General features: G+C 36.1%; 1 protein-coding gene across 1 annotated transcript in view; it reads left to right on the forward strand.

Moving 5' to 3' along the window:
• The window catches only part of SDK1 (sidekick cell adhesion molecule 1), a 731,734-nt gene that overhangs the window by 36,115 nt on the left and 683,164 nt on the right, over positions 1 to 12,455 (forward strand). The window contains exon 4 of the mRNA XM_006143594.1: positions 2,305 to 2,452. Coding sequence (XP_006143656.1) covers positions 2,305 to 2,452 — 148 coding nt within the window. The remainder of the gene's footprint in view (positions 1 to 2,304; positions 2,453 to 12,455) is intronic.

Below are 12,455 nucleotides of genomic sequence, written 5' to 3' on the forward strand. Positions count from 1 at the left end.
CAGGAATGGCCACACACAATCCCTTCTTCGTTCTCCTCCTGGGATTTTTGGACATGCACACATGCATGTGTGCTCAGTGTGACTTTCAAGCTGCCATGTCTAGCCCATGAACCATGGTAGGCCATGTGAGAGTCCAGTGCCACCTTAACCTCTACCTAATGGCCTGTTGTGTGTGTGTGTGTGTGTGTGTGTGTGTGTGTATCTTTTATATTATATATATTATTTTATATACACACACACACACACACACACACACACACACAAAGGGGAGGTAGAGAAAGTGAGAAATCACCCCTCCCAAATGGCCATGCAGCAATTACTTCTTGTCCAGTCTCCTTTCAGGATTTTGAGTGTGCATAGGCATACACACACACACACACACACACACACACACACACACAAACATTCCTGGCATGATTTTCAAGACACTGTGTCCTGGGGTATTGATGACGTGCGATCCAGCTGCCTTAACCTCCATTCCACCTGCTGGCCTCTTATATATTTATTTTAACTTTCTATAGGGTACATGAGCTTGCCAGAGAGAGGCAGAAAGAGAAAGTGAGAAAGCAAACCCAGGATTGGTGCCACACCACAATCCCCTCTTCTCCATTTTCCTCTCAGGATTTTGGGCACATATGCACATGAGCCCAGCATGTTTTTCAAGCCACTAGGTCCTGGACTGGAACTGTGCAGTTGGCCATGTAGTATCCAACCACCTTAACCAACCCACCACCAGCTGGCCCAAAGACTTTATTTTAATGTATTAAGTCATATTTTAAAAAATTGAATTTTGGATTTTGTCTTGCTTAAATGTTTATAATTTGTTTTTACTTCTTTAACCCTTAAACTCCTTCTTGTCTTCATTTCTCCTTCCATTTGATAACAATTTCACTTTATGTTTAATTAGCCATGGATAGTTTTCTAATCTGTTTAATTGATTTGTTTAATCTTTTCCCTCACAATTTTTTTTTTTGAGAGGTTTTTGCTATAGGGCACATGCACTCGCCAGAGAGACACAGAGAGACAGAGACAAAAAGCGAGAAATCACCCCCCAGGGGGGATGGCCACACCACAATCCCTTCTCCTCCATTCTCCTCTCAGGATCTTGGGCTCGCACGCACATGCGCCTGGTGTGAATTTAAGCCACCGGGTCCAGGACTTGAACCATAGTCGACTACATGGGAATCAAGAAACATTGGGAACCAGCAGTTAGCGTAATGGCTATGTTGCTGGACTCCCACATAGCCGACCACGGTTCACGTCCTGGACTCGGTGGCTTAAAACTCATGCCGGGCGCATGTGCATGCGTGCCCAGGATCCAGAGAGGAGAATGGAGAAGAAGGGATTGCGACGTGACCATCCCCTCTGGGGGGTGATTTCTCACTTTCTGTCTCTATGTCTCTCTCTGTCTGTCTGGCAACGCACGTGCCCTATAATGAAAAAAACCTCTCCAAAATAAAAAAAAGAAACATAGCCATTATGCTAACTGCTGGTCCCTTCTCTCACATATTAAACACTGTCATATAGAAAGTAATTTCTTTTGAATCAAAAACCTATTGATAAAAGGGCTTTTCTATGGTATATTTTAAACTTCTATCCATTTAGATTTTTTATTTTTGCCCTATATATGTGTATACATAATTATTTATATCTGTGAGAAGTTGAAATTTTTGAAAAAAAAAATACTAATTTTATTAGCCATTTAAACCCATATTCTCGTAAATGTGTTTTTTCCTGTGACCCCTTTTTAGACAGTAAAACAAAGACTGGAATAAAAACCTACCTGCCCCAAATTAAGTCAACAGTAAGACAGGAGGAGAATTCTGTATAAACTCTTCAGTGGTTGGAAAATATTGCTCCCAAAAGACCTGTTAAGGAGATAGTCACTTGAGAAAGGAGGAGGAGTAAGGAAGCAGAGCAAAGGTCACTGTAGGGAGAACTAGTTAGTAAGAATTAGTAGCTAGAGAATACCTACATTCATTTTATTTTAACTTCTATGAAAATTGCTTTTTGACCAAGTGTCAGCAATCACTTGCAAACATTCCATTGTGATATGACAGTAAGACAAAGTCCCTGTGGCTCTGCTGATTAATGTGCTTTATGGGTACATTGGAGGCCCCTTGCTTTGCTTGGTTCTTCACTCACAATCAGATCTGCAGCCATCAGCACTGCCCTTTAGTCTCATGGGTCTTGTTAAGCATAGCATTGTTGGCAACTTTACTGTTAAATGCAGTTATTTCCATGTCTGACCCCCTCCTCCCAAAAGAGTTTTCTAGAATTTAAAATTTCTAATTTTCTCTGCAGATATGGAGAATTTCATGGATACAGACCAGAGGAAAATGATTTCTCAAGGACATGCAGCAGTTCTAAACTTAATGCCCATCACCAGCTGCCCCAGACCTCAAGTGACTTGGTTTAGAGAAGGACATAAGATTATTCCAAGCAACAGAATGTAAGTTACTCTAAACATTTAAAGCTTCAAATGCTATTAATTACACTTATTGGATCTATCTACCTAGTGTTTCAGTTAAGGTTAACTGTGATTTACAAAGGATAACTTAGTCTAGTGGTCCTACCCCAGTCCTCAATAAACAGCTTTATAAAGACTAACTTGGATGTTTTTAAGCAATATAAGCAAATAGCCATATAATGTTATTCTTCAGTATGTTGCATACCCTAAAACTGAAGTACCTTTACCTACTATTTGCAGTCACTTTTTTCTTTTTTGTTTTAAATGCACTTTTTAAGATGTCATTTTTATACCTGAGCTGTGTTTAGCTCCAAGTACTAATTTAATGAGTGCTGGTATTTACTTAAAGAGCTATGGAGGGTTTTCTCTCCCCCTCTTTTTATTAAGCTGCATTTGGTACTACTTTCTTTGACGATAAAACAGTAATTACTGCTTATTTCTCTTTATCCTTTTATCCTACCGTGACAGTTTTATTTCTCTTTGTCTAATTAGTGGTTCACCCATCTATTGCAGAGTAGTTGCTTTGTGATTAGTTAAGCATTATTTCAAGGTGTTCTTCTCTATCCCACATTCCAGCTATTTATCTAGTGCCAGACAGGTTTTCTTCACTTGGAGTTTTAAGTAATTAAAAAGAACATTTGATATATACTTAATAACTGGGCATTTTGTAATCTTATTTAAAGACAATATTCCAAATATAAAGGCTTCAAGGATGAAAATTTCCAAAAGAATCATGAAGTACTATAAACTGAGGCTGAAAGTCAAATATGCTGTCAGGTGGTTGCACTCAGATAAAAATTTATGAGAGGAAAAAGCGCTTGTTTTCATTAAATTTTATTTCTAGATTTTTTTTTATATGTATAGGACAATTTATTTAATAGGTTTCAAATGTAATTATGAATATAACTGTGGGGTATAAACTTGTGTTCTTCCCTCCTAAGCATATATGGAATCTCTCCTCTAAGCCTGATATATACATTCTTTTACCTTGGCATCTGAACCCTACTTCAAACTACACTATTTTTAAGTTTATTTAGGAAATGTTTATCTTTTTGGTTATTGGAAATAGGAAAAAAAAGTGGAAATACAGGTTGGTTATCCTTTACCTGAAACTCTGAAGACCAAAATGTTCTTGTGTCCAAAACTTTTTGAATGCTGACATAACACTACAAATAGAAAATTTCACACTTGACTTCATGTGACCAGTTATAGTCAAAACATTGTAATACAAAAAATATTGAACAAAATTACCAGTAGCTAAAATGTGTACATGTTGTATATGAAACAAATTTCGTATTTACACTTGTGTCCTATTCCCAAGATACCTTATTATGTATATATAAATATTCAAAAATCAAAAAACATCCAACATCTGATATGTTTCTTGCTGTAAGCATTTCAGATAAGGGATATTTAACCTTTATGTATAAATATCATATTTTAAACTTCTAGCAAAAATACCAGTTACCTTAGAAAATAGGATAACTGCTATCCTTTCTCCTTTATTTTATTAAAAGTTACTTATGTATACATCCTTATAATATTGATTTCAGTATTAACAGATGACTCTTGAGTTTGGCTGAAACAAAGATGGAGGATCAATTTCTCACTATCTAAGCAAACAGGTTGAAAAAAAGGCAGCTAACATACATTCTTGTGGAAATATTCTGGAATGTTATAGTATTGAGCACAGAATGTTCAGGTGAAGAAACTGGGATAATTGCTGGTGGAGAATTGGTACCAAGAAAAGGAAGCTATGTTGAATTAGGCTTCCTTGCAAACACAGGAGCTTTCAATTAATGTGAGTGGCAACAACATTCATGGTGGAAGGCTTATTTTAACCTGATAGAAAATAAGTATGATAAATTTATTTGTTAACTTGTGTTCTAGCTATCTTCATGAAACACCCTTTATTCAAGAATGTATAAAAGGGTATACAATGAAATAACTCTTAATTTCATAAGTTTTTTTAATTTGCAAATTCATGCCAAAGGCTGTTTGATTCTTTTTAAAATATATTTTTATTTCAATTTCTTTTATACATTCAATCACATATGTAATTTAGCTTGCAAAGTGAATATTCCAACATGTATACATTTCTCACTGGTACAGTTAAGAATACACATTAAATTAACTTCACTAGGTAATAACCCATTTATTTGTCCCATAATTGCCTTGCCTCTCTATTTTTCTCCATAGTCGATAACAGTTCAAGTCCTGTAACTGGTGGCTTAAACTCACGCCGGGAGCATGTGCGTGTGTGCCCAAGATCCCCAGAGGAGAATGGAGGAGAAGGGATTGCAGTGTGGCCATTCCCCCTGGGGGGTGATTTCTTGCTTTTTGTCTCTATGTCTCTCTCTGTCTTTCTGGTGAGCACTCACACCCTTTGGTAAAAACCTTTCCAAAAAAAGGAACCAGCAGTTAGCATAATGGCTATGTCGCTGGATTCCCACGTAGTCGACCGCGGTTCGTGTCCCGGACCCGGTGGCTTAAAACTCATGCCGGGCGCGTGTGCGTGCGTGCCCAAGATCCCGAGAGGAGAATGGAGGAGAAGTGATTGTGGCGTGACCATCCCCCCTGGGGGGTGATTTCTCGCTTTCTGTCTCTATGTCTCTCTCTGTCTGTCTGGCGAGCGCACGCGCCCTACAGTGAAAATCTCTCCAAAAAAAAAAAAAAAAAAAAAACCTTTCCAAAAAAAAAAAAAGGCAGTATAGGCAGTATATGTTCTTTAAAATAGAAGAGATAAGGCTGATTATGGATGTTTACACTTTTATAAGGCCCCTTTGGTTTCATATTTTCCACCTCATCATCACCCCACATTTATTAATTACTTACTATGCTTTATATCATAAATCAGTATGTGCATGGTTTTCTACACAAGGTCATGTATCATTCAAAAATATATTGATTTCTACTTCTAAGAAAGTCAGCTTTTGACTGCAGATGGGAGGACATTTCTGCAAAGCTCTTGCCTAGATGATCAACAGGTTTTAACCTCTTTTTGTGAGATTAGTTCCCTAACACAAGGGAGAGTTGAACCTTTGTCATATGGTAAAGGATCCTCATCCCCACCCCTACTTTTTAACATTATCTCATGATCTTTAAAATATGCGCTTTGTGTTTATTATTAAAGTAATATTTTTTTCATTTTCAAGGAAAACAGTTAAGACTAATATTTCTCAACTTTAAACGTCAGTTGAACCTCTTTTTTTTGGGGGGGAGAGGTTTTATTTTATTTTTTTTATTTTTTATTTTTTGCGCTATAGGGTACATGCACTCGCCAGAGACAGAGAGGCAGAAAGCAAAAAATCATCCTCTAGAGGGGATGGCCATGCTGCAATCCCTTCTCCTTCATTTTCCTCTTGGGATCTTGGGCACGCATGCACACATGCGTGCCTGGCGTGAGTTGATGCCACCAGGTCTGGGACTCAAACCGTGGTTGACTACATGGGAGTCCAGCGACATAGCCATTACGCCAACTTCTGGTCCCTGAACCTGTTATTAATAACGTCAACAACTATTACTTACTAACTACTTTAAACATATCTTCACTAATTCTCACAATTGCCTCCTGAGTCAGGTAAAATTAATTCTACTTGTAGCTGTTAGAACTGAAGATTAGAAATGTTAAACAGTTTACTCAAGATCACACAGCCAATGGCAGAGGTAGTATTTAGACCTAATTTGATGTGGCTTTCAATCCATTCTCCCTTCTGTATCAAGCTGGTTCTCTTTTTTTTTTTTTTTTTTCACTTTGTTTACTGAAGGTTATTTGTGCTTTTGATTATTTTTTTTTATACATTGTTTCAGTCTTTTTTTTTTTCTCCTTTAGAAGACCAGGTTTCAATTAGAAACCTTGAGTTTGCATAGAAATTGTGAAAAGTGTCAGATACTGATATATTTTTTAAGTAGAATCAGTTGGATTTCCTGATAGATTGGATATGAGATGATAAATGTATAAATATATGATTAAGCCACTATGCAGTATATTCTGGATGGGAAATCATATTTTGTATGCTGTGACAATGTTCAGTGAATGAATGTAAATTAATTAAAAACAAAAAAATTAAAAGAAAAAATAAAATAAAAATAATTATCTTTAAAAAAAGAAAATAAAGAAGGCATGGCTAACTAAATTTTTTTTGGCCTGAAAAACTGATAGGCCAACTGATAGGATGGAGTTACCATTTCCTGAAATGGAGAGACAATTTTTTTTTTTTTTTTGGGAGGTTTTTGCATTTTTTTTTGAGAGGTTTTTGCTATAGAGCGCGTGTGCCTGCCAGACAGACAGAGAGAGACAGAGAGACAGAAAGCGAGAAATCACCCCCCAGGGGGGATGGCCACGCCACAATCCCTTCACCTCCATTCTCCTCTCAGGACTCTTGGGCACGCATGCACATGTGCCCGGCGTGAGTTTTAAGCCACCGGGTCTGGGGCGTGAACCACGGTCGACTACATGGGAGTCCAGCGACATAGCCATTACGCTAACTGCTGGTTCCTGGAGAGACCATTTTGAAAGAAGTAAATTTTGTGTGTATGTGTATGGGAATATTTGTTTTGGATGTGTTAAGTTGGAAAGAACATAATATTCAATAGATAGCCAAAAGGAGTCAAGTATTGGATAGTTGTGTATTTTGGACTCAAAGTCAGTGAAGAAGTTTAAGTTAAATTTGGGAGTTGTTGGTTTACTCATGGTATTTAGTTCTTTACAAATCTATAAAATATATAACCAGTAGGCTAAACCCAAAGAGTTGCACTGTATTGTTATTCATTAAAATGCTCTTATCTGCACAGAGGCTGACTTTGGCTGTCTTACAAACAAAAAATTTATTGGAGAATTATTATTTATTAAGAAATTATAGAACTAAACTAGTAAGAGTGGTCTCAGTTGAAACCAGTGTTAGTCCTTAGTCCTAAGGCCAAGGAATAGCAAGCAAATCAACAGTATAATGGTCTCCCAAAGACATTTGGGTTTTATTGATAATTTCTGGTGGTTGTGAACATGTTAGAGGAGAATTAAGATTGCAGAAGTAAAAGAACTAATACAGGTAAGAATGAAGGGACAAAAGAAAAACGGCAATCTTAAGATCAGTGCCATTAGGATTTTGAATCTGTATCCTATGACTGCCACATACTCACTGGCAGTTCGTTCTTCTTATATCTTGCCTTTAGGCTTTAACTGGTGAAAGTTATATTCCATTGTCTGTGACCTGTTTCAGAGACAGAGGTCTAATTCCCAAGATACATTTGCTCCCCCTCTAAGAGGAAAAAGGCTAAGCATTCCTTCTTTAATGTGTGTAGTACAGGTAACTGACTGGATTCATTTTGACCACCTCTTAACAAGAACTCCTTACAAAGCCCAGATTCTGAAAAACACCATTTATGCTAAGATGTATAGCTTCAATAAAACTGAGATAATAACAAAAACTTCATTTAGCATCCTATCATTATACCTTGAAATAACTATTCACATTTGTAGGTACTGTTTACTCAAATATTCTTTAACCCTCTTCCTGGGTATTAACTGCCTCAAACTTCTTTGTTTCATGACTGCACTTGGCCTGGTGGTATGCATAGCAGACATGTAGTACTGAGTGGTTGATGAATGATTGTGAGGAAGAATCAAGTAATATATGTAAGCTCTTTCAGCATTAGGGGGAAGAAGTTCTAAGAATAACAAAGCTCAAGAAAAAAAAATTTGTTGATGAAGCAGAAAAATATCTTAGAAAGGCAAAGAGTATTTTGAAAAAATTGGTAAGTTATAGTCAGAATTTTGAGTAATTATAGGTTTTATTTATCTGAGAAGATAAAAAAATGAATATTTATTTCTTTGATTTACCAAACCCAAACAGTTAATTTGCTGTCTTTGCATATCAAAAATAAGTAGAACTTTGTCTTAAAATATTGTCTAATTTGATAATAAAAATTGTTCTGTTATTTTGGTTTAGATATATTTTCTTCTATTTCTCAGAATATGAAATGTGAATGTTGTCACCATGCAGTATTTCTCTTACCTCCAGGAGGTAATTTATGTCGGCAGTTATCAGATTAGGACGCAAAAACTTGTTCTTTGCGATGCCATTCTTTCACTTAATTGCAGGTTCTTTTGCTCAGATTGCATCCTATAGCCTACCTGACAGGAATGTGTAAACACAAGTGTTCCCGAATATATTTTCCAGGAAATGCAAAGTTTGTAGATTAAATATTTCAAATCTTCAGTCAGCTTTGTGATAGATGACTTGCCAGTAATGATCTGAATTGTGAAGTGTAGGCAGTAAAAAGCATCCCAGGTGCCTCAGAAACAGGCTGACTCATAATTGTCCATGTTTAAATACTTGAACATCCATTAACTTATTACTGTTTCATTTCAATTGCTTAAAGAAGGATTTGTTTAAATTAGCACTTGTATTGAAAGTCACAACTTAATGCTTGAATTAAGTAGGTATGGTCATAATAATATTTTCATACTTAACTGGTCTTTCAAAATAATGTGCTTTTAAACTTTTTATATTATGTTTTATAGATACTTTGTGAATGTTTATAGAATATATCTATGCATGCAAACTAAGGAATACTTGGTATGAGTAAAAAAAGATTAGGAGCGATATTGTTCCATACCTACTCCTACCATAACTTTGACCTTGGGCAAATTATTTATTCTTCCTTTGCTTCCAATTTCTCCTGGCAAAAATGAGGAAGATGGACTAAATGCTTCTACAGTCCTTGCTGGTGTTAACACCCAGTGATGCTGTTATGTATGGAGAATGCCCATGGCCAGTTATGTCTCTCCCTGCCTCCTTCTCTTTTTTCCTTCATGTATTTCATAGATACTTAGTGAGCAGTTATTTAGTGCCAAGCACTGTTCTGGTTGCTAGGGACAGAAAGAGGAATGAGACATCAAAAGTACTCCATCATTGAGTTATATTCTAGTGTGAAAACAGGTTAATAAAAAAGATATTTTTAGGCAAGGATGAATGCTATAAGGGACATGAATAAGTTGGGACAAGAGAGAGTACTAGAGTATTCTCTAGTACGGAAGGAGGTTAAGGCCCTTTTAAATTGAGTGATTAAGGGCAACCTGTCTGTGGAGGTGACATTTAAAAACAATTTTATTAATTCAGTCAGCATACAAGAAAAAACACAGATATGAAGAACACCGTTGATGAATTTTTTAAAAATGTATTTATAGAAGTAATCACCATCCAGATTAAGAAGCTCCATTATACCCCTTCAGGCAGTTAGTACCCCTTCCTCCAGCTTCATCCTCCTACTAGTTTAATTTCTATTATCATAGGTTAGAGTCATCTGTTCTAGAATTTCATACAAATGAATATGAAATCTTGTACGTCTTGCTTTATTCATTCAAAGTAATCTTTGTGATAGTCTCAATATCACAGAGCAGCAACTCACAGCAGCCCAGTGAGTTGGTACTATTATTCAACAGCTGGCCAGTGTTAAATCTGTTTGATTCTTGAGTCCATACTTTTCCCCTTGATGCTGTACTGCTTTTTTAGGTTGATATCTGAAAGATGAGAAGGAGCCAGCCATGTACAGATCAAGAGGATGAAGATCTAGGCAGAGGGGCAAATATTAGTTGTCGAGAAGTCATGGCATATTTTTTTGTGTTTTTCCTCTAGTGTGTTCCTCAAGTTGCTGAATCTGGGACTCAAAATACATAGTTGGCCATGTGGGATCCAGCTGCTCTAACTGGGACACCACTGGTTGGCACCCTAATTTTTTTTTAGTTGCCATAAAATATACAAAATATGAAATTTAAAATTTTAACCATTTGTTAAGTACAGTTCAATGGCATTAAGTACACACACATTGCCGTTCAACTGTCACCCCCACCCACATTCTTAAGTCTTCATCTTACAAAACTGAAACTCTGTCCCCATTAAATACTCTATGTCTTCCCTCCCTCCAGCCCCAGACAGTCACCATTCTACTTTTTGTCTCTATGAATTTGACTAGGTACCTTATAATAGAATCGTACAGTATTTGTCCTTTTGTTCTAATTTTAATTAAACTTTATAGTTTGAGATCATTGTAGATTCACATGTAGTTATGAGAAGCAATACAGGGTGATCCCATGGAATTCTTTAACCAGTGGTAACCATTAACCAAATGGTAAAATCTTGCAAAATTGTAGCATAGTCTCATAACCAGGCTGTCAGCATTGATACAGACAAAATACAGAAGAATCCCTCATGTAAACCTGTTACATCCATAGCTACTTTTCTGTTGCCCTAACTCCCTTTCTAAACTGTAGCAATTATTAATATGTATTCCTTTCTGTAATTTTATCCTTTCAAGAATTTTACATAAATGCAATTAAGCAGTATATAACCTATTAGAACTGACTTTTTTCATTCAGTATAATTCTATGATTCATCTAGGTTGTTAATTGTATCAATAACTGATTTCTTGTTACTATTGTATAGTATTCTTTAGTATGGATGTACTATAATTTGTATAATCACTCACCAGTTGGCATATGGATTATGTCTAGTTTTTGGCAGTTATGAATAAAGCTGCTCTAAACGCTTTGGTTCAGGTTTCTGCATGAACATAAGACTTCATTTTCCTGGGATAAAGGCCCAGGAGTGTAATTATTGGGTCATTTGGTAGTTGCATGTTTAGTTTTTTTTTTTTTCTTAAGAAAATGCCAAACTGTTTTCAAAAGTGACTGTACCATTTTATATTCCCATCAGCAATATATGAATAATCTAGCTCCTTTGCTCATTTGGTGTTTTCACTACGTTTTCACTTTAGCCATCTTGATAGGTGTATAATGGTATCTGATTATAATTTTTAATTTTCATTTCTGTAATGGCTAATGATGTTGAACATCGTTTAATGTACCGATTTAATTTTTTAATTTTTTTAATTTCAATTTCTTTTATACATTCAATCACACTATTTAGCTTACAAAGTGAATATTTCAACCTGTGTACATTTCTCACTAGTCTGGTTGACAATACTATAAAGTTATCTTCAATAGATAATAACTCATTTCTTTGTCCTATAAATGCTTTGCCTCTCTATTTTTCTCCTTAATGTCCTTCCTCAGACTTTACTCCTTCACCCACCTTCTTCCCATACTGTATCTGGTATTCACAACCATTTACTATGTTTCTATATCTTTTAGTCAGTGTACTGATTTTAAAAAGAGCCAAAAAGGGGGAAAAGCTTCTTATGGTGAAAAATGTATGAATTTATTTAAAAAGTCAATTAAATGAGTGAAAGGCCAGACAGTATACACAGAAATGTGAATTATAGTTTAGATATTTCTGAGTAAATTACTCAGAATAAAGTACATAGTTAGAAAGATAGAAAACATGGGAAAAAATGAAATAAGAGGATAGGATAGACATATAAGAAGAGTAGACATTTAAGAAGAGTTCCAGAGAGACAGAAAGCAAGAAATCACCCCCCAGGGGAGATGCCCATGCCGTAGTCCTTTCTCCTCCATTCTCCTCTGGGGATCTTGGGTGTGCACGCACACGCGCCCAGTGTGAGTTTTAAGCCACCGGGCCTGGGACCTGAACTGTGGTCGACTACATGGGAGTCCAGCTACATAGCCATTATGCTAACTGCTGGTCCCAAGGAAGAAATCTTTTTTTTTTTTTTTCCCAGAGTACACTGTATATTGTCTCAATCAAGCACATCAACATACATGTTATTGTCAACAAATAATTTTCCATTTCTTGTTTCCTGTATGTTTTGCTTCCCCCCCTCCCCATCCTTGATTACCTATCTCTTACCCTCAGTCATCTCCCACTATCTTCCCACACTGTCTCTGGTATCTATATTTACATTCTATACTGTTTTTCCCCCCATTTTTTATTGAATTATTAAAGATCTTAATTAATCTAAATGTTTTCATAGCAAACACAGTTGATATATACATTTCCATGAACACAAGTCTGACTTTAGGCATCCTATAAAGTATCACCTAGCTGGGGCTATATATCTTAACTGC

This window comes from Tupaia chinensis, unplaced genomic scaffold (genome assembly GCF_000334495.1).
Source record: "Tupaia chinensis unplaced genomic scaffold, TupChi_1.0 Scaffold000101_1, whole genome shotgun sequence".
Classification (NCBI taxonomy): domain Eukaryota; kingdom Metazoa; phylum Chordata; class Mammalia; order Scandentia; family Tupaiidae; genus Tupaia; species Tupaia belangeri.